Below are 23719 nucleotides of genomic sequence, written 5' to 3' on the forward strand. Positions count from 1 at the left end.
TAGCCAAATCCAGAGTTATTTCCCTTCCTCCGTTCATGTGAATGAGACCCAGATCAAGGCTGGAGTGAGGGCTGCGCCGGCGAGTTAGCAAGCCATGACGACAACGTGACGTTTTGACCCCGTGACCGAGCCATGTGACAGAGCGGACGCTACTGCGCCTGCTTCATGGTGTCAATGGATTCGGAAGATCGCCGGAAGATCCGGGTACTTTTCCACACGGAAGACGAGCCATTTTGGCATCATGCACCACTGAGCAACTTTCATAGGAATAAACAGGGCCCCACCTCCAACGCTGTTGGAGTTCTCTTTATACATCCATGCGGTAGACTCATTGTCTGTCACCGGTCTATTCATCCTTCAATCGTTCATCATCAGAAATGTATAAAGCAAGTGCGAAAGACAAATACCCATAAAGAGAAGCTGACAGAGGCAAAGGTGCGATATATTACAAATTTGAAGTTAGTTTATGATATCAACCCTTACGAACTAGGAGGACCATGACAGCTAGCCAACCATTACGGTCACTGATGTGTTTTGGCATTAGTGACTGTCAGCAGTTCAAAATATGTTAATCTTTGGAAGCCGATGTCCAATTTACAAACGTAGGAATGACATTATTAAGATCTACAAGCCAAATGCCAACAACACAATCATCCCATCCAGACAAAGATAAGTTAGCTAATGTTATACTAACGGAATACTAACAAGACTGCTAAGACTGCATATTTAATCTAACATTACCAGTATCATGCAAAATGAAACCCATAACGTTAGTCTACCTTTGTGTCTGACTGTATGCTATACTACAATTCGGCCTTTGAATTGTATTCACTGTGCAGTGTTTTGTGTTATCTTTTGAGACTTGCATTAAACAGCCAGTGGATGGCATTCTTACCTTTTATACTCCAAAAATGGTGGATTTGCTGTAAGCATGGATGTATAATGGATACAGCATTGTAGGCGGGCTTCCGTTCATTCCTATGAGAGTTGATCAGTGGCGCATGAAGCCAAAATGGCCCAACTGCCGAGTGATAAAATACCCGGATCATCCGGCAATCTTCTGCATCCATTAGGCCCATAGAGCAGGCGCAGTAGCGTTTCCTTTAACTTCGCCTCCCAGCCCCGCGGTCCAGCCTCGGTCTGGGTCTCATTCACATGTCTTAAAATGGGGTCGTGTTTACCGTGTTCACGAGAAGAGTCCATATGAACGCCCCCTCTTCTGGTATTCACGACCTCGTGGAAAGTCTCTGAAAGCTCTGAACTCACGAGTTGTGATGTGTTTGTTGACCAACAGGCCGTGTAAGTTCATTTTTCGGTGCATAATAAGTGAATATATTGTAATTTTAGTCGTATATTGTAATTCGTTGTAATTGTATAATAGGTCGGAGGAAAAAATGTATATTCCCAAAGGCCTCTTCTTTTTCCTCTGTCATTAGCTAGCCAACTAACCAGCCTCTAAATGAGTAATAATTAACAACTTCCTTCATCCACACTCTTGCAACAGTGTAGGAAAGAACTGTTATCGCCAGATAGATTAACCAGATTTTGTAATGTGCTGATGGCTTAATTTCAAGTCCACAGTAAAGAGAGAAAAGACTTGTGCTGTGATTGTAATGCTACACCAGTTATGGAAAATGAGCCTACGCAACTGGGCGTGTCTCACCCATTCTTCCAGCACTTCAGCCAAAACTATTATTATTATTTTCAACTCTATACAGGTCATAAAAAGGCTGTAAAACCCACTTATCAGCTCATGTTGTCACCTTGAACTATCACAACATCTGTTTCAAACAGGCTGTAACAAGTTTCTCCTCTGTGCTTATGTCACTCCTCTGTCCTGAGGTGGAACATTTCCTGTAAGATTCAATTTCCAGTATTTGATAAAGCATGACAGTTTCAATTCCCGACTGTAGTCATAAACACACCCACACAGACATATGGACAGGGAAAACTGGTTTATGTGGAGCCTTTAATTCTATCACTTTCAGAAACCACCCCAAACACAGACTGTGACAGCGGTCACCAGAGACCATGCAGGGAATCCTTTTTATATAGAGAAAAATAGACACAGACATCAGGTCTTTCTGAGCCTTTTGGATTTATTTCTCCTTTGAGTCTTTGCATAGACTTGGCAGACAGTTAGTACATCATGTAGTGCAATGATTTATGATGTAACAATCGAGGTTAAACAAGGACAACAAGAAGCCTAATAAAAATCAAATCAGACTCTTTCTTTCCTACCACTGAAGGTAAAATGGATTTTCAATGTACAGACATCCAGTGTTGAGAATGACTTAACATGGAAGAAGCTGCAGGAATTGTTAATTGTTAAAAAACACAGCATGAAGTTAAGATCCCTTCATGATTAGGGTCCCTAATAACAGTCACAGGCTTCAGCCACTTGTATAATCAGTGCCAATGAACACTGAAGCTGCTCTACAAGTGGCTCAATGCCTCATGTTTGTGATATAAATGCATTGATCATAGTACGCAGCAACATGTAATGAGAATAATGAAGAAATAGATATGAGTTGATGCCATTCTGAGAGTCAAAAGAAATTTTATGTAAGTAAATCTTTTGTTAATTTATTCAGACTAGTCGTGAGAGTTCAACTGGTTTATTTACAGCAACATCACTGATATATAGAGAGCCTAAGTCCCGCCCCCTTCCGGTGGACAACCACGGGACCTTATTTTCGAAAAAATATAGAGAAACAAATAATTTTTTTATCTCGTTTGAATTGCTTCATGAATCACACATATGATGTTTGTCCATTTAAAACAGAATTTTGCAAGTCAAGAAAGTCGCAGTATGTTGTAAAACTGTTGAAGACTGTGAAAATACGTCATTAGAAAAACTACACACCAAGAAGTCGCATAGTGATGTCTGTCGCTCTGAAGCTATGATGTCTGCGTGTTTTGTACTGTGATGAACTCACACCAGCAACAGGTCTTGCTCGTTCTTTCTCTTCCCGGCCGATAAAAAGACCAGGAGTCGTTGGATAAAATTACATCAAGTAAGATAACGTTTCATTTGCGCGTGGAACAATTAACTAGCTAGCTAGTGTTGGTGACGAGAGATGTAGTTCACTGAGCGGTTTCACACAAAACTAAATGATACTACGACAAACCTACAACAAACTGAGACTTTCTTGACTTGAAAAATTATGTTTTAAATCGACAAACATCATATGTGTAACTCGTGGCGCAATTCAAACGAGATAAAAAAAGAAATCTATCTCTCTTCGTTGACCACCGTTCATATTTTTTCCGAAATAAGGGGGTCCACCTGAAGGGGTGTGACTTAGGCTCTCTATAGAAATACATGTGACCCACTGTTCATCATATGACTGTTCCTTCGCACTGAAGTGGATGACCAGTGAGGTATTGTGTGTGTCACTTGTCTTTGCTCAACCGTTACCAAGAAGAAGATGATTATAGTGATTGTCATTCATCACGTATCCCTGACTGTACAAAAAGAAAAAGAGTGTGTGTAATTTTGAGTGTCCAAGTGTTCTCATGTGGACTCTTCAATAAACCACGTCAGCACATGGGCTTTGTTCTCCGTCACCCATTTGATGTTGGCTGTGGTTTTCTCTATAGCCTGCTCCAGGGCCAAGGTGGCTGAGCCAAAACCAACATGGAGGTTGTCTCCTTTGAATTTCTTCAGCTAGGGGGAGACACAAAAATAACAAAGAAAGAAAAACTGAATTTCTGCATTTGGGTAACCCTTTAATTTACAGGCCGTTGATTACATAGTAATGTGAAGAATGTGCCAGGAAGTAATCAGTAAAATCAATATAATGATAGTAGTAGAATTACCTGAAATTACTGTAAAGTATTGAGTAATTACAGAGTAAAATTAAAGCAGAATAAAGAGGTTTGGTCGGTAATTATACTGTTATGTCTATCATATGGAAATTAGCTTTATGTTCCCTAAAAATAAGTTAATGTGCACTTTACAGGCAGTGGAAAGGTAATGACCGTGACATTTCATGGTACCTACCTTGTCTTCATTTAGTATTTGGAAAATAATTACATATTTTCATCCGAATGAGTTATGAGGCAGGCTACACTTTACAGGCCATGGGGAAAGTAATTACAGCCAAAGTTCATATAACCATGCTCTTATTTATGTTGAAACTACCCATATGTTTCAAAGAAACAATGCACACTACAATTTACAGGCAGTGGAAAAATTCTGAGTTGACTACTGTGACATTTCCAGCAGCATCTACCGTTCACTTTTGGGAAACAGCTATTGCAGTGGCTTTACTCTTCTTGGCTTATCAGAAAGTAACACGGTGGAAATTATAATACATTAGGTTTATTATACTGAAAGTACTTGGCTATGTCGTGGAAACTGGCTGCTGCGTTTATTTTGGGAAACAACAATGTTAAATATGAGAACACACAACTTGGTATTACCTGCTAACAGCCTGCAATGCAATAAAAAACACACATCTGCGGAACATTCATGCAGGGAAAAATATTCGGATGGACCTCGATTTCAGTGGATTGTGTGTATTTTTGGGGCCTTGGAACAACGGACGTTTGTTTTCGGGTTCACGGACTGTCGGACAGATAGCCTTTTTTCGGTCCTGTGGGATATTTTTCTGACTATTGGTGTTTCGGAATCACAGTGGGCCGTCCCCTTCTCAACACCCAATAATGTACGACAAACACTACTACTTCAACAACCAAACACTGTAAAAGGACAATATATGGCTTGAGATCACCCAGCAGCTGGGATACGATGTAGATGGTTTTGCTAACATTATATGTTGGTCACTGAACGGTGTTAGCATCACATTTGGGGTCTGATTAGTTTATGTATTGTGTAGTTGATGTTAGCCCCTTACACATTCTCTGTCTGGATAGGTTTTTGTTGTGTGGAGTGGACACAAGCACAATTTAGGAGGAAACTCATTGCGAAAATGGAACTCAGCAACACGGATAATTCACACCGGACCTGTTGTGCATAGATGTCAATCTTGTCAATTTTCGGGTGGACTTCCCTCATTCCAGGAGGATACCACATTTTCGCATTGCACTGGTGTGAAACAGCTTTTAATAAGGCAGCACAAAATGTGTTTCATGCAGCAGATGTTTTCTTTACAGTTCATAACCTGTAAACTTTTTTTTTCTTTAAATACTCAGTAACTACCAAAGTATTATGTTAGCCTCTATGGTAGCCTTAACATATAGGCTACAGAAACGACCCACCTGTCTTACCCGGTATGTGGGCTACACCACTTAGTATAACAATTCTTTGTTCTGCTTTAATTTTACTCTGTAATTACCCAATACTTTACAGAAATGTCAGGTAATTCCACTACTACAACTTGTCATTATATTGATTTTACTGATTTTACTAATTTTGACTTTCTTTTCCTATAAATATTCTCCAGGAAATACAGTGTGTATTTGTGTGAGGCTGCGCGGGCTTCATACCTCCTGTAATTCGAACTCTGTAGAGAATCTCTTTGTGATTCCGTTGATGAGATTAGCGAAGGAAAATGATCCTGATCCATACCTAATAAAGGAAAGAAAGATGCTGTTTACTATAACGATGGTGCCTGCTGTTGACCTCATTGAACATCTGTCTGGGAAAACACCCGATAAATGTCCCCGTAAACAGGAAAATCTGCAAATAAAAGCAAATAAAGTCTGGTGATGTTGGACATGTGTTAAGGCTCAAAAACAGTTGCAACATAATCAAAAGCACTTAAAGTTAGGGTTGGTAAACTTAAGAAACCAGCAAGAGTGCGCTAGATTTTAAATATTATACAACTGAAAAACCGAGCCCGAGGTTATTTATGCTCTATTGTCAAAGACTTGACTATTTTTCTAGTTAACTCTATCTAGGGCAGGCTTAAAAAAATGCTTGCACACTCAGCAAACTGGGTGAGTAAGTGCACGAAAAAAAAGCACTACGTGCACTTGGAGATGTTACATTTCTATCTTAAAATCCTCAGCATTTTTTTCACTTTTACGCTCAGTTGAGTGCTGCTGTGGCTTATGTATTAAAATATTCTTCCGTCCTTAATTTTTTCTTTGAGAGTGCTTTCCAACAAACCCTCCTTTAAGGAGTGAGCTCTTACTGTTGGAAAATGTAGCTCCATCTTGCTCTGACGAAGTTCCAGGCCAGCGGCATCCCCACAACGTTTCGGGCGATGTACTGGATGGTCGAGGTGGCGTCTTGCTTGCGGATTTTAGTTGGGTCTAGGGTGTACTCCAGATACCTGGCTCGGCCAAAACACGAAGCAATCATTTCCAAAACACTTTTTTAAAACATTTCTTTTTAGAGGAAAAATTAGCAGAAGATCATTGAATATTTTAAACATCTTGGAGCACTTAAAAAAGGGTGACACAGTTGTTACCTTAGTGTTACCAACTATCCTAAAAGCGTAAAATCAATTGAGCTTTAAAGGTATATTCTGGCAGAATGCAAAGCAAATATTCTGTCTTGGTGGCACGAATTAAGGTGAAGATTGGTCCGTCCTAGTAGAAAATCATTTAATTGTGAGCTCTGAGATTAGCTAAAGTCTGAGCTGTCATACAGGCACACAGTATGTTGCTAGCTATAGCTACAGCAGAACGTTCACGGCGAATACACACTTCACAAACAGTCCCGCAGTCAAATCAGTGTGACTAGCACAAGGTGAAAATTCTGTAAAAGTGAGACTCACGGTATGTAACTTTTGAACAACCTAAGGCACATTCACCCTCTTACAAATGAAAGAAATCTTAGGCAGTAAAACACAACCACTCTCTTCAATTTGCTGTGTCTGAGTCTTTCTTGGTCTGGTATGACCATTAGCTCATGCTGACTTAACGTTGCTGACTAACAATGCTTGCAAATATTCTGTAAATAGGCCTACTGCGGTGAAACTGACATAAGCCTACTGAGTCAGTCCGCTGACTATGACTATTTGCTTCCTGTGCCACTTAAGCAAGTTACAAAAAAAACAATTTTGATAAGAAATTTAGATGAAACCTTCGTCAAATGGTGGCTAAACTTCTTTTGGAACAACATTTCAGATCAATGATCAAGTGTCCAAGGTTTGAAGTAAATTAAACTCTTATTAATCAGCCAAGTTAGTGTCTTTGAAAGTGCAGAAAACACATAAAACAAGTGGTTTGCTGAATAGATAAAAATTCTCCACTCTCACGGTTACATAAATGTAACTGTTACAGTGTTGTACATTGGTAGAGCACATGTGAGTGTCTCATTCACAAACCTCCCTGAACAAGGATACTCCCATAAATATGGATGTCGCACATACTGTACCTGTTCAAAAGCCAAGGTGCTTTGGTGCAGGCCATGGCCGCCCTGAGCCTGGAAGCTTCAGATGCCAGAGTGGCGTTCTTGAACATTCTCCAGGCAAAGTCCCACTCCGCCACGCCACCGAAGGCTATGGCACTGCAGTAAACTGTGCTTTTCAAGTTGGGATGGATCCTGGTCAATGTCAAGGTAAACATACAGTAGATTAGAAAATGTCTAACAAACACAAAGACTCTCTCACAGTTTAATTTGTGCGAAAATGAAATCTTAAAGGAAGTAAGTGTGTTACATTTCGGGTGATCTATCAGCATAAATGGAATATAATATTCATAATTATGTTTTCATTAGTGTATAATCACCTGAAACTAAGAATCGTTGTGTTTTCGTTAGCTTAGAATGAGCCCTTCATATCTACATAGAGAGGCGAAGTCACTACCCTTTCAGTGGACCACCATGGGACCTTATAAATATAAATATGAATGGTAATCAAAGGTGAGAGACAAATCTTTTTCATCCAGTTTGAATTGAGCCATGAACTTTCGTCTGACTTCCGTTGCTCCTAAAGTAGTGTTATTATGGAAAAGGGTGGCCTCTGAGTGAGGCGAACTGCGTTACCACGGTTTTACACTCGGCAGCTCACATTACCGCAATCTTGGAAAAGGAGGAGTGAGCGGAGGGGTACTCTGTTGGTTGCAATCTGCAACCAAACCGCTAGATGTCGCCAAATCCTACACACCGTACCTCAAAAACACAAAAGGACGGACTTCAACTGCTCTGTACTCACGGGTTGTGATGTGGATTGTCCATCCATTGTCTGTACCAGCTTTTGATCAGCTGCCCGCAACCCTCCACACCCATACTGCAGGCTATTCCAATAGCATTGATCTGATTATACCTGAGAAGAGGGATGATTGAGAAAACTGTGAAAAACTGCAATACAGCATGACAATACCCAATGTGTGTGAGACTTGTGAAAAAAAGGTAACAACTGCAACATTGCATTGAATGAAATTACGTCACCAAATGGTAAATCACCTGCTTTTTGCTTTAAAAATATATCTTCTGGTGTACGAATTCTTACTGGTCAGTGTGTCCTGTAGGTACTCTGGTCCAGTTAGCTGTAATCGTCTTGAAGTGCTCAAAAAGTGGTTGGATTTGTTTCTTGAGGTATGACTAAAATAAAAATATATCAGCAATAGTTTTCCCTTTATATACTTCTCCAGTATTAGTATTCATAGTAACGCAGTATTAACCTGTAAAGCTCCATAAACCTCAGTGCGGTCAAACATGAGGATGTAGTGGTCGAGGTTTCTCAGAGCTGACTGCCAGGGGATGTTGTCTCTTTCCTTGGACAGGTATTTGGTCGTTCTCAGGGCCAATGTTGTATTGATTATTTTGGCTCTGCACAAAGGGAACACATTCTTTGCAGACATACAATGCATAAAGTATTTAATACTTTAAATACTTAGTTTTTCTTTACCTTGCTAGGTTGAAAGCATCATCTATGATCTGTGCTCTGTTGATGATTGGTAAGGCCTGAAAGAAACAACACACACAATGTTCGTCTTACGACTTTAACCCTTTCACTGTATTTTTTCAGTTCATGAAAGTTAATTATAACATTTGGGTCGCCCAAAAAATCTCTTAGTCAGCGTTCAGTTATACTTAGCTCCACCCACTCTTGTCACTTCTGATTACAAATAACCAAAATAGCGATGCCCAAATACCAAGATGGTGATGGACAAAATTCCGATTTCAAAACGGCAGTCCACAAACCAATGGGTGACGTCACGGTAACTACGTCCACTTCTTATATACAGTCTCAGTTGGAATGACAAGCTTGAACTTGAGTGGGCAATTAAGCAACCGTTATTAAAACGCATAATGGGCATATGACTCACCTGATGGTTGGTGTTGAGCAGGGAGAGGAGACGATCCCAGTTGTCAAGATCGTAGTTCACCCTAAAGTACCCAGATACATTGGTGTTGGCCAGCACCCAGTCATTTCCTGAAACTCTCATCAGATTGTGGGCATCTGGTGGAAAATATTACAGAAAAATGTGCAAAATATTCAGTTAATGCAATGACCAGTGGTTGGTTAAGTCCACTAATCGGGATAGGAAGCCTTTTCTTCTCTAGTATTCAGATCTAATATAGAAGAACAATGGGTGTTACTATGACCATATACCTGTCTTTTGAAGAAGCCAGTACTGTTGCTGCTCCACACCTGTCTTCATCCATTTAATCGGGACAAACCATGTGTAACTGGAGAGAAACACACAAAAACACTATATACCATCATGCATTGCGCTGAAGGAAAAAAGTGGCAGACAGACGAGAGGAGAGAGAGCAGCGAGATTGAGACTAATCAATGAGTTACAGCTGAAAAATAATGTATTTCATGTGAGCAGATCAGCGCATCGCAACACCAACAGCCACAAAGTTCTTCATATTTATTAATTTGGGAAAATACGCTTATTGCCCCCACATTCACGATGAACGTTAATTGTTACCTTTCACAATAAAAGCCCTAGACACAGACAGTGCTTACCAAGGGGAACTTAAATTCACTCAGAGCATTTTGCTAAGAGACAAATCACAAAATTAGAGTATTTATTATGGGTGGTCTACCAGCAGCAGCAGATGGAGTAGTGAATGAGTGAATGATTTCAGACACAGCACAAGACATGGAGCTATTTAGTTTGTGCTTCAGCCAGTAGTGATTGTGTTATTAACGTAGACATTTATCCAAATGGCAGATATTGCATGAAGGAATCTCTTCATTTATCGTCAACATGGAACTTACAGGATAAGGTAAAAGTGATTCCTACTTGAACTGAGAGGGCCTCTCCACTACAGAGTCTGGATCCAACAGGAAGTGCTTCTGGCTGATACTTCCTGTCCGGGTGTCAATAGTGACCACTGGGAAGCCCATCTGAAGAGTCCAGCGGTTCATGATGTTGTGGACGGTGTGAGGAATATGCAAAGCTGGTGTGGTTTCAACTGCCTGAGAACAAACGAGAATTTCGCAGTAATTTAAGAGCGAAACACACAAACACCCAAGGACACATTGCCAGGTGAAACATATTAAATGACAGTGAGGACTTTTAACTGCACCGACCTGCTGGAGATGGTCCCATAAGTCCGTATACACTGTGTTGCCGAAGGCGAATGTGTTCAGGTAAGACTGAGAACAGAAAGCAGTTATGAAGAGCAGTAACTGTCAACATATTGCCTTTGCTGTAATCATGTTAAATAAGGCTACATTGTGAAATACACAAATACGTTGTGTTTATTAGTCAGAGTCTAACCACAGCACACAGGAAGTGACCAATCATAAAGCAAACCCACACACACCAGACGGACTAACAATCACATGATTGTGGTTTGATTCAACATAACCACAGACTCTTCACTCTGTCACTAATGCGCGCACACACAAACACATCCTGCGGCAGTATTAAATCAGTGATTAGCCCTTATGACAGTTAATACTCACGCTGAGTCCTTTGGCAAACACAGGCTCAGTGAGAAACTCTGACAGCATCCTGAGCACCGACGCTCCCTGACGACAACAAACACAGAAACCACAAGAATTTTGGCTGATTTGAACTTTTCATAACACCAAAGTATTTTGCATCCAATATATTAAAACAAGATGTTTCCCTGATGGGGCAACAAGATTCAGGAAATGACAAAAGTCAACACTGGATGAAAAAAACAACAAAAAAAACTGAAAAGTGGGAGTCATACTGAATATTTTCTTATACAAAGGTGTTACAGTTTTCTTGGGTGTTTATGCTAAATGTTTTTACCTGGAGATTAAAAAAAAAAAGAGAACAGATCAGGTAAAACTGCCTAAAAGTGGACAAGTAAGGGATAATGTACAGCGAGCTGGTCATTGTTGTGAAAGAAACCCCGAGTGTGACATCGCCCTGAAGGGATTTCTTTCACAACAACGACCATAGCTGTACATTATCCTGCTTATGACACGCCTACTTTCTTGAGAAATCAATAATTTGACACAAAAACGGTCCGCCAGAATCCGACATCAGAACTTCGGCCATAGCAACGGTCTGCTATAAAGAAAAAACAGACCGCTGTGATTAATCAATCAGAATCAAGTATTCAACAACCCCGTGTAATAATAAAAAATAGAAATTGGCTTTGTGAAAAGGTTGCCTTTCTCCCTTTTCACTGGGCCCTGTTCCCCAAAATCAACAGTGTTTTGTGTCTGCTTGATTGTTGATTTCAGTCCAATGTTTCAGTTTATTTGATACCATGTCAAGTAGTGTTTATAAATGACTCAAGATTGTTTAGTTTGTTAAATGAGTTCATAAGATGTTGCTGTTCTGACAGGTTTGTTGGGGTGGATCAGCTGCTCAGCAGCTCAATCAAGGAAATTGCAAACAGGTTTGCCTCATTATGTCCTCTTAGCAGGGAGCGGCTGGGGTCTGTTAACATGTAGGATGATATAGGTGAGATAGTTCTGCAGTAAATGATATTCTATAATGGTTGGTGGGCTCGTTGGTATGTGTGAGTGCCCCTAGATTGATAGAGATGTGAGCAGTAACTTAGAGATCTTGTATTAATGGTCTGTTCATTATTCTGTGTGAATTTGGATGCTTGCTTGGTTTAGCTCCCCCTATACTCACCTGGTCAGGTAATAGGTTCCAGTTAGGTGAAGCTGAGAAGATAATTAACATTCACTGGAGTAAGAGGAGGAAAAGGGAGTTTGCAGTTTGCTGTGAGGCTGCAGCTTTCTTTTGTTTGATGTTCTTTTGATTCAGTTTAAATGTAGTTTTGTTGAATTTCCTGGGTTTCATTTTTGCCCTTTGTTTCAGTGAGCTTATTGTTAATAAATGGCACTTTTTTGCACTACGCCTGCTTATCAACCTTCAACATCCCCCCTTTATATGGGGTGGCAGAGCTACAGGCTTGAAATGATACCAATGTCATAAGGTATTGCCTCATTTTTGGGTATTTTCAATCACAGGGCCTCCTTACTCATACAAATAAATGAACATATATATGTGTGAAATTGGAATAAATACTGCATGTCTGTATAAGATCTTGCAAAAAATGTATTAAATTCTGCCAGAGAAGCAAACCTTGCTGTAGGAGATGGTGTTGAACATCTCGCTGATCTGAGCAGGGGTATTGACCTCCTCTTCTCGACGGGACAGCGGGTGGGAGGAGGCCAGGGCGTCCACAGCAAACACTTTGTGCACGTCAGACAGTATGATCTCGTCTTTCTGTAGCCGAGAGCAGAGAGATGAGTTAGGACAGGCTTTCTGACCCAAACATGTATGCGAGACCACATTGATCCGTGAAATGCAAGTGTCAAGGCTCCCTGTCTTTGAAGGTACAAGGATGGCCAGCCGTTCTCATTCCCACGGCGCCAAATACTGAAGCTTTGTCACAGACGATACCAACGTACAAAGCGCCCGTTGTATGAGACGCACAGGGCTTTCCATTAATTATAATGTAAACCCATCCGTGTCAATGTTAAACACTCAGGGAAAGTGCTGTGGTGACGTAGTTTAAAGAGCAAAAGAGACACACACCGGACAGGTGGGTCAAATACAGGGCTTTCATACACAAGACCGCCGTTTGTGTCCCGAGCATCATGTTACAATCAGCTGTTCGTAATTTTAAGCCCAAAACATGTTTTTTCCTAAACCCGACTATAGTGGTTTTATTGCTTGAACCTAGGCAAGTGCTTTTATTTAATTCACAACATTAATCACGTGTTTACTGCGACCGAAAAGTGACGTCGAGGGATCTGACAAAGCGTCAGTATGTGACGAGTTGGGATGACAACGTGCTGGCATGGCTCTTCTTACAATGTTCCAGGTGGGCTCAGCATGGTCAGCTCCGAGGTACTCCACATATGACGCAAAGCCCTCGTTCAACCACAGGTCATTCCACCATCGCACAGTCACCAGGTTGCCAAACCACTAAAAAAACACAAAGAGTAAAGAGATGAAGAGTCTTGCCACAGTAATCACTAACACCGAGGTTAAGCTCAGTACATTCTTCAGGGACCTTATGTTCCCATGAAAACTGTTGCTGTGTGGCCGTGAGTTAAGATTTTGGCCAACATTACCACTAAATTTCAACTCCAAGAAATATAAAAACTGAATAAGCAGGGCTTAAGAAAATTCCCAACCACAAAATTTCACATCACTCATGTCAGGCTTTAAATACATCCAAAAGGTTAATTTGTCCCCAGGTGATGAGCTGTCATCTGCCTTTGCAAAGGGAGGTTGAGTATTTTGGCTAAATGTACATTTACAACATTATTGTGTTCTTCACAAGAGTGGAGATTGAGTCTGCACCAAATTAATGTCCTGATTAGGAACATCTGTTTTAACTTATAAGATCTTTATTTTTCTCCTGATTATTAAAACTGGAACAGAGGTGATGGCAGCTATTTGGCAGGAACCTTATGGCATACCATGTGTGCGAGTTCATGGGAGATGACAGTTGTTATTCTCTCTTTGTTTCCAGTGGAGGACATGATGGGGTCATAGAGCAGGGCCGTTTCCCTGTATGTGATCAGACCCCAGTTCTCCATTGCACCGGCATTGAAGTCAGGCAGAGCTATCTGATCTGGGGAGGACAAGGACATCAGAAATGTCTTAGAAATGGATCACCAAAGCCATGACTGTGTGGACTTGACCTTAATGTGACCCATTTCCTCTTAAATGGAGAGAATGGCACACCAAGCGATAAAAAACACTGCATTTTTACCTTGCATATCAGACATCATCAAGGCATTTTCTACATAATAAGGATATGCTTTATTTAGCATATATCTGCTCCACAGATCAGTGCTTGGTTCAATACAACTTCCGTTGTTTGGTTGTCTACCATCCACATTGACGTGTATTTGAAGTTGGTTAAAATATAACAGAAGAAAAGGGAGGTTGAAATACTCTTGAATTGATGAAATCACCAGTGGGACCTATTGAAGGCATTGAGTCATTGCCTATGAGGTATATCTTTGCTGATAATCAAGGTTTTTAAATGGAGCTTGGCACATCAGAGACAATAGAGCATTGAGGATAACATTTATGTTGTGATGTCTTGTCTGGTTTTAGCGTCTAGGGATGGCAGTCTCTGTTTGTCAGTCAGTCAGTCAATCGGTCAGTCCATCCATCTGGTCCAGACTGAGATATCTCAACAGCTATTGGATGGATTGTCATGATATTGGTACACTCATCTCGTAAACACGGTAAACACGACCCCATTTGAAGGCACCATTAGTATTTAGCTCAAAGCGCTGCTGTGCTTTGGGTCCAGCCTCACAGAGCCACTAGGATGCCTGTAGACATTTAGCCTTGTTGATTCACTACCACTGGTTCATTATAATGATGTTAATCTCAAAAATCGAAACTTCAACACCGGTAAAAACGTCCAACAGCAAATGAGCAAAGCTTAATGCACAACATGTTTTTCTTTCCAATTGAATTGAAAGACTGAAGGCTGGGAAAAGTGAGATAAAGGAAATGAGAATAATATATCTATCGTCAAAGGAAAATGTTTGCCTGAGCGTGTTGATGCAGAGTTGACCTACCTGACTTGGCGAGCGGATATGTTGCGTTGTAGTACCGCTCATAGAACCTAAGGATCGGCCCTGTGACGTTGAGAGCATAGTCACCCTGCTTGTCAGCTATGGCTTTTCTTCGAGCCCAGATTCTGATCTGTGAAGAATTTGGCAGCTTTAAAGCCATTATAACAGAAAAAAAAACTTTCTTTGTCCTAATTTTTTTTATTCTGGGGTCACAGGATGGTGTGACCTCTGAGCCTTAAATCATTAACACTAGATGTTTGTAATGCTTTTGGTCTATGATCCAAATCAATTTGTATGCTGACCGCACTGGTAATGTAAACATTTACAGGGAACAAACATTTCTTACCAACAAATTCTTGTTTTGGGTTGATTGAATTTTTTCAAAGTCACTGACAATAAACGCCAGCAGATATGTGGACATTTTCTCTGTGGGCTCAAACGTAGTCACTTTGACAGGCACGCCGTCAATGACAGAGTCTGCAGTGCCTGTTCAGGGGAGGGGAAGAGTTAGACTCTGTTAGCATTAACAGCATCTAGTTGCTGATTTTCTGATAATGTGTCCAAGTTATTCATTATTTGCTGTCTCACACATAACACACGTTTCTGTCGTTTGCTCTGAAAATCACTTTTAAATAACATATCAAATGTCTTGTACTAACCATCATTTGTGTCTATTCTTATTTGATTTTACAATTTGCTTTTGTGCAGTTTCCACAGAGAATTGCGTCGTAACAAAACTTAGAAAGGACTGAACTTTTGTGTTTCTAAAACGAACCATTTTCCCTGCCGTTAGACAGAGCCGTGGTGTCTCGGCTGTGGATGATGGTGACATTGAAGACGGCTTTCATGGCTGGCTCGTCAAAGCAAGGGAAGGTTTTCCTGGCATACGTTGCTTGCATCTGCGAGGTAGCGACAACTCTGCAAAATGTTCCAATTAAACATTAACACAAAATAGACACCTACCAAGCAAAATACTCCAAAGTCCCATCAACAGGATCACTGGAAACATAACAATTAACTCTTACTGTCCATAGCTCAACGGTGGTGCACCATTATGCTATGTCGTTGCTTACTTCGTCACACCATCCTCGGTGTATTCACTCCTGTAAAAGCCTTCCAGGTCATCCGCCAGCTCCCCCTGAAATTCAGTGTAGAGTTCATATGAAGCGCCAACAGCTAGTCTGCTGCGTAGCTGAAGAACCAGATACTCCGTCTTCACAACAAGCCAAGACGTCTGTATAGCGGGCGCGGTGGCGTCACCCAGGCCGCTCAGCCTAGCGTGGTGCCCGTAGAAGGTGGTGAGGTTCAGCTTGTTGGAGTGGATGAGGATGAGGTCTGTTTCCTTCACACATCTGAAGATCAACGCCGAATGTCCATTGAAGACGTACAGGCCATCTGCTCTGGGCTTCAGTCGGGGCCACAGGTTGATGCTGTAGGAGACGGGAACGAGGGAGTCTGGAAGTCTGTAGCGGTCCCAGGGCTCCTTGGGGGTGAAGGGGGTGGTGAGGGGCGTACGCATGCTGGTGCTGTCTGTTCCATCTTCAGGCTTGCCTCGATTCTTGGCCTTTTCCTTGTCGTAGGCAATGGATAAAGCCATAATCGTAAACAGGCCAATGACCGCCAGCACAAGCAACCCGAGGCCCACGTTTTTACTGACGTAGTAGACTTTCCCCATGTCCGATTTTAGGAGGGCAGAGGAGAACTCTGAGGGGTCTCAGTCTGTCCAGCACAGAAGGTCTCTTCCCTCCTCAGTTAACGCTTGAGCAATTAACATGGCAAAAAATACATTTTTATCAACACCTGAGGAGAAATAGAAAGATGGGAAGACGTTGGTCATTTAGTCTGCAACTCTTAGATTTGTAATTATCAAATAATGATGCACAATCAGTGTTGTTCAAAGCTGGCATTGTAGTTTCATTGTTATGCTACAAGTACAGTGTCATTTGATCTCTATAATTACATTTCAGTCATTCTTTTTCAGTAATTGTCATAAATACATGATAACACTTCATTTTACAGGTCTGCAAATTTTATGGGTGATAATTAGCAAGTAACCTAGTTGAAATTTCTTTGGATTTACTGCCAATTTACCCCAAAATGTATTGAAAATTACTTTATTATAAACATTATTTAATAATTATATTCCGCTATTTCCCAATAGCTGGTAATTTATCTAATACATTTCCAGGAAAATAATACAAAGTTAATTGTTATGCTTTATTTCCATGTCTGCTGATAAATAGATAATAATTAGCAAATAACTTCTTTGATATTTCTTTAAAAACTCCCTGAATCATGACATCAGCTACCAGGTTATATTTGTGTTGACAATAAATCGCACAATGGTGAGATTTTTGCCTGATCAGAAGTGTCTTCTATTAGTTTTGGTTTCCATATATTTTGAGGTAAATATTGGGGTAATTTGGCAGTAACTCCAAAGACATTTCAAATAGGTTACTTGCTAATTATCACCTAATTACTATGAAATTTGCGTACAAAATACACATTACCACTATCCTCAACTGGTCTTCATACAGTGTTTTACATTGTGTGCCACCAGAAAAATCTACAAGATGTATTCACAACTGCTTTATGCTACTTTTATGTTCAATATTGCACACCAGAGAACATTCAGAACTCATATAATAACATGCAGCGCAAAGTCCTCCGTGCAGGGAAGCTCATGGAAACGTGGTCAGTGGGGGAGTAGAGGAGAATACATGATGGCTTTGGATGTAAAATGTATCACGTTGTTGTCAAAAAATACTGACAATAACTTGAAATATGAAGTATTGACACAGTTTGTCAGGAGTTTGTCTGCCTGTTTACACTGCAGTCATCTCTGATATGAGTTTTTGCATTAATGTAACACATCTGGTATATATCCAGTGTCTGGTATATTTTGAGGAAGGAGCTAATGAATATAATAACCACAATGAGTGCGTCAGTGCTCTTAGCTCATGTTTTTGGACACACACAGGTCATTTACCTGTGTATAGCCTCGTTTAGGATTATCATTGCCACTATAGCTGCCATATCTCACTTGAACATGTGTCATGTTAGCCAGCCAGAGCTGAAAGATGTCTATCAAAGGTGGCGTGTGGTTAAAAAAAGAAACCTGTCTATGGATTTCTTCTCCTTTTTATTATTGGCCTGTCTGTGATAACTTTATCTTGTGATATATTTCTTGGTAATAGTATTTTCCATTAGGCTTTGTCATGAACTCTTCTGCGTGTAGCATTTCTTTTTAGTAAAACAATAACCAGCAGGGTGGACAATAATCACGACAAAATCTGGATTATTTTACAACTAGATTTTCCAGGTGGAAACAAACCATGTCACAGCCAACAAGAATTTGATAAGAGCAAAGATCACAGTGTGACATTATAAAACAGACTGGTTAATTGTCTTATCGACAAGCAACATTTACAACTGATATCCATTACTGGCACTCTCCCATGTTTTATGTTGTCCTGACTCATAAAGTATAGACCATAAAGGCTAATCACAGTCAGTAAAAGACAATTCAAGGCAATAGGAAATCTCTTGGTAAGCTGGTGGCTTCAAAGCAGCTCAGACTTACAAATAAATCAAAGATTTTAACCAACAAAGTCTTCCTACTTAAAGTGGCAATAGGCAGAATATTTTTGGCATCATTGGGCAACAATTCCATAATAACCTTTCAGCGTATTGTAATTCAAGTGTTCTGAGAGAAAACTAGACTTCTGCACCTCCTCATGGCTCTATTTACAGTCTTTAGAAAATCTAGCCCGTGACGGGAGACTTTGACCAATCACAGGTCATTTCAGAGAGAGAGCGTTCCTATTGGCTGTGCTCCGGTCATGTGACCGGAACTTGGCGCTCTTGCAGATGCCGTTAGGAGCACCGGAGGAGATAGAGGCACATGATTTTTTTCAGGTTACTTGTTTCATACACTACTGTCACGATATAGCGACCGTTTTATAAAAATAACTTTTTTGAATCATATTTGCTCCAATCTCGCCTACTACAGCTTTAATCAAACTTTCTCAGGTAATTGCACTAACCAGTGACATAATTCTGCTGGCATACGTGGGAGATCAGAAGTCTCCTCCTGCTCTACGTATATCGAAATCAGTTTACATTATCAGGAAACGCACAAAGATCATCCATCATTTGAAGTAGAACATCCTAACTGTGCAGTGTTTGTCCTTGTTTAACATCCATCCTTTCCTTCCTATCTGATAGCATGTACAGGTGTTTCCTCTACAACATCCTCATCTAATCATCGTACTGTACATTTGGGAGTACATGAGAGACGCCCATAGGTGTCAGTAACCACAGTAATGTCAGCAGATCCGTCACCTCGGTCAATAAAATACATTTTCTTCCCACCAGTATTTTATTTGTCATAGCTGTGATATATTTCATGATATTCTCTAGGAAAATAGTTTGATAAGAGTATTCTTTTAATGTACAGAAATATATATTCAATATTTGACTTAAAGGTGCAGTGTGTAGGATTTGGCAGCATCTAGTGGTGAGGTTGCAGATTGTAACCAACTGAATTTTCTCCCGTGTGCCAAGCGTGTTGGAGAACTACGGTGGCTGACGCGAAAATTTGAATCTCCGTGAAGAGGACCCGCTCATACTTTCCAACCCTCCCGATTTTCCCGGGAGACTCCTGTTTTTCATCGCCCTCTCCCGGTTTTCTCCCGGGGTCACAATTCTTCCGTATTTCTCCCGATTTATGGCAAATTTTCACACTTTTTTTCCCCTTTTCGTTATCTTCGCCTGTATATGACAATTAAGCTACACCAACTGTCGTTTCCCGGCGGAAGAGAGCAGTCTATGCTCGCGACACAGCGTAGTTTGAGCTCATGTTTAAGCCGTTGAAAATTTTGTGTTTCAGAACGCAGTGGTGCCGTTTTCGCGTTGTGTCTCAAAAGGACCTTCAGTGAGTGAGAGAAATGGAGAATACTAAGAGAAAGAAATACTCAAGCAGGAGCATAAATAGATAAAAACGGATGAGTATTAGTTTATGCCAGAGATTCACACAACAAGTTCACACCAGAGGGGGAAATTATTCAGTTTTATTTCCCGGGAGTTAAAGGTAAAATATTATTTCACTCTTTTAAAGTCACCAGAATGAAGGAAACAAAGTCTCTGAAACTCCAACACCCCCTGCTTTGGTTTTGAAATCCTCCCTTTTTTAAGATGTCAAAGTTGGTAAGTACAGTATGTACCCGCTCCCTATGTAGATATAAACGGCACATTCCAAGCCAACGAAAAAAACACAAAGTTTTTGTATTTCCAGGTGATTCTACACTCAAGAAAACATACTTATTATTATTCTATTCCATATCTACCAATAGATCCCCCTAAATGAAACACACTGTTCTTTTAATCAATGTTGAGCGTCAGAGTTCATTCTTGACTTTGGACCTTGACGCTTCACGTGATGAAAACTGTCCCATCTTCATAACAACTTTATCAACTAAGGCTATAATTGCAGTTGAAAGTCCACAACTCACATTCCCATTACTGATTCAGTAACATTTACAACTGCAGACCCCCTGTGTGAACCCGTAACCTTTTTTAGTAATGCCTTATTTTCTAATAAACATCTGCAGTCATAAATGCTAGTAAGTGATTAATAAAGGGTCGTAGCTTTCTGACTTTATAATAAACCATCAATACTGGAGTTTAAAGTCTTAACAAGTTGCTGTTAAATAGATTTTGGTCAAGATGAAGATGCTCAGAAACTCGTTTCTAGAAGGTGACAGGTCTTTGTGATGAAATGAAAAGCTATCCAAACAGTCGATCCAAACATTGCTCTATTAATGTCTTATTATGTATATTACCATTAATACCACTTTTCCGTCTTCCCCTCACACGCCTACTTGAGATTAGTATAGCTAAATTGATGGTTAATCCATAACCCATGGTGTGTTGTAATAGTCATTTATAAGACTTTTATGACAGTGAGAGGCTACCGCTAAAGATAAGATTTCTTTTGTTACAGGAACATGTATCTTGGAAACAAGTTTATCTCGCCTAACTGAGATAACTGTTTTTTAGGCTGTATTTGCATACAGATAATTCGCCATTGGGTTATTATGATGGTAACGGACATTCCTTGTGAAAAAGGTACAAAGCTATTAATGAAAATTATTGCATTTCTATAAAATGTAACCTGTCTTGGTATTTCAGCTAATTACTATCAGGCAGCAATGAATGAGATGATCAAATATCATAGTTATTTAAAGACTGTAAAGATCAATGAGTCCTTCAGGCATCAAAAGAAAAAAAAAAAAAGATCCTCCACTGCTATAACTCAACACTCAACAGGTACGGAGCATCTGGAAATGATGGACCTGAATCTGATTAAACTCTGCAGACCAAGACCACACAAACATCCTAGGATCTCTCTATAATATGAAACACGCCCTCGGCACATCTGTGCTTCTTTCTGCCATGCAGTGTCTGAAAGATGAAAACATCTTCAGAACAAAGGCAGCGTGCTGTAACTACAGGAGCGGGGAAGATGAGAATAAAAAAGGGTTTAAAGTTTTCAGGCTGGACGTCAAACCGTGAAACCAAAAGAGAGGTTGTAATGCCTTTGTTTAAAAAATAATCGCCATAGAACCTACATAATAGGCTACCAATAAAAATGTGGATACTCAAGCGCAGAATCTACAAACAAAATGTGTTTCAGCTTTCTTGTCCATTTTAAACAGATTTTTTAAGTAAATAAACTTAATTTGAATCATTTACACGGCTTAAATATTAGCTAGGTGTTTGCCTGCCCGACTATTATTGATATGTAGGCTACTTGAAAACAATCTAATTAATGAATTAGCAATTTAGTACATTAATTATGTGATTTAGAGGTAGCTTAACCACACTAACGTTAAATTTAAAAGCAGTTTGCACAGAAATGGCACATTTCTATGGCATGATAATAATAAAAAACAGATGTCAAACAGTCAGATTAAGGTTTTCCTAAATCAATTTAGACCAAGTCATCTTGTCTGTTAGAAAATGTGAGATAAATAACAGATATTGCTGGATTTTTATTAAGAAGTCCTAGGGTTAAGGTTGGGTTTGTCATGATATATCAGACTATATGTAGCCTACTGATATTATACAATATTAAATCTTAACAGACCAGAAGGACTCTGTCCCAGGTGCAGTCCGTGCTAATAGTTGTTTTTCAGCGTGATAGTCTGTGTTAGTAAGCAGGGGTTAACGAGAAAGTATGAATGAATCACCCATCTGTACGATGTAAATGCTTCTAATGTCCCAAAGGTCTCTTTAGGCCAAGTTAATAAGCAATATAAGCCAAACAAATCACAAGCACTTCCCCCCCTGCCAGCAGAGAGCGGGGTAATCTTGTGAGTGGGAATGTTTATCTTGGACGCACAAAATCACATATTTTCATGGAGTAAAACAAATGACAACAAAAGAGCCACGTGACCACATCTGTTTCATGGTGTGATTTTAACAGACTCTTCTCTTTGGCTTCCTGCAAGTACTGTGTATTCTTGCTGGTCAAAACCAAGGACTCCTTTTGTTATCATATGGTTAGAGACAAGCACTACTTGTGCATTTTTTTGCACAGTACATCAAAATAGGAGTTGAAGTATTCTGCTTTTTGCACAAGACTGTGATTCACTGGGCACATCTGGCGAATGACTAAAACTGGACACCTGCGTTCTTACTGTAAATCTACATTTGGCTTTAGGGAGAAATACATCACCAGCATGTCACACACTGATTTCTCTCTTCTCTCACACTTTATCATTTGCCTTTTCAACACTGACTCCCTGTTGGGGATCAATAGTTCATCTTATCTCAAGAATGTGAAGGTAAAATACCTTTTAGTAGCCATATATGCTTTGGCATCATCGTTCTACCTGCACATGAACCTGTGACCTACACTATCAGCTCTGTGTGGTCTCAGCTCCACACTGTACAGATAAGCTTCAGCCAGCTACATAGTTTATATCCAGTACAGCCCACGCTGGATGTTGACAACCGATTAATCCACAGCAGAGCCAAGAAGTCAAACTAGGACTTTAGATATACAATTATTTTCTACAACTGCATTAAACAAGTGTTATTTACTGTTTGTATACTACTAAAGTGACTAGCCTTGTTGTATGTAGGTCATTTGAACTGAAACCAGAGTACTCATAAGAGGAATGAGGAAGCAAGAGAAGCAACAAAGACTGAACTGACTGCTTTGTGTTAACTTTAGAGGCCAGTCATCATTGATTTTCATAAACAGCATTTCACAGTTCTGTCTATTCTCCATTCAAGCACCATTTGTGAACAGTCAGGGATGAATGTTTTTGTTGCAGACCAGTTCTGAGAAACCAAATTCAATGTAAAAGAAGCAGCGCAGCGTTGCACCAGATGCCAAAAGGCTGTAAAGCTAATACACTCCGGCTATTAGAGAACCTTTGTTGTGCAGGAAAACACAACTTGCAACTAAAGGAGTGACGTGGCATGCAGCATGTTGGATAAATTAAAATGTCAAACCCGGGGGAAAAACAGTACATACCAAACTCCTGTAGCTGGACGTCCTCTGCGAGCATGAGACACAGAAGTTGAGCTGGAATGATCCCGGCTGATGTGAAACACTCACCGCTTGCATCTGTGAGGGTGGAGGAGGGAGGTGGTGAGAGCTACCACAGGTTTTTCCTGGGGATGTAAGGGAGGGAGCAGCTCCCTCAGTTTCCCCCCCCAAAAAAAATCCCAAAATTAGTGGAAAGGGGGGGCGAAAGAATGCGGCTGTATCAACAAGACTGCGGACTCATTGTGGTTGAGCAGAAAGAACTCAGCGCAGATGATCCTCAGAGGTACAA

At 40.3% G+C, this 23719-nt stretch overlaps 1 protein-coding gene across 1 annotated transcript; it reads right to left on the reverse strand.

Annotated features, from left to right (window-relative positions):
* Positions 1 to 3152: 3152 nt before the first annotated feature.
* Positions 3153 to 23713, reverse strand: LOC119475626 (aminopeptidase N-like). The gene is made up of 21 exons (XM_037748494.1): positions 23416 to 23713; positions 15941 to 16667; positions 15643 to 15785; positions 15214 to 15353; positions 14871 to 14997; positions 13749 to 13903; positions 13135 to 13248; positions 12400 to 12543; positions 10788 to 10853; positions 10410 to 10475; positions 10120 to 10295; positions 9477 to 9553; positions 9190 to 9323; positions 8769 to 8824; positions 8542 to 8689; positions 8370 to 8461; positions 8073 to 8183; positions 7295 to 7462; positions 6105 to 6245; positions 5455 to 5536; positions 3153 to 3670 (listed from the first exon to the last, which is right to left on the reverse strand). The coding sequence occupies exons 2-21, from the start codon at positions 16540 to 16542 to the stop codon at positions 3518 to 3520; spliced, it is 2895 nt and encodes a 964-aa protein (XP_037604422.1). The 5' UTR covers positions 16543 to 16667; positions 23416 to 23713; the 3' UTR covers positions 3153 to 3517.
* Between the last annotated feature and the right edge of the window lie 6 nt (positions 23714 to 23719).

The sequence above is a fragment of the Sebastes umbrosus genome, chromosome 2 (assembly GCF_015220745.1).
Source record: "Sebastes umbrosus isolate fSebUmb1 chromosome 2, fSebUmb1.pri, whole genome shotgun sequence".
Taxonomy (NCBI): domain Eukaryota; kingdom Metazoa; phylum Chordata; class Actinopteri; order Perciformes; family Sebastidae; genus Sebastes; species Sebastes umbrosus.

Excerpts from the sequence above, each read along its gene's own strand:
- LOC119475626 (XM_037748494.1), bottom strand. The coding sequence starts at position 16,542 with ATGGGGAAAGTCTACTACGTCAGTAAAAACGTGGGCCTCGGGTTGCTT. Across the intron at positions 10,476-10,787 it reads TGTTTGCCAAAGGACTCAGC|TCTTACCTGAACACATTCGC; the intron begins GTGAGTATTAAC and ends TTCTGTTCTCAG. Across the intron at positions 6,246-7,294 it reads GCACCTTGGCTTTTGAACAG|GTATCTGGAGTACACCCTAG; the intron begins GTACAGTATGTG and ends TGGCCGAGCCAG.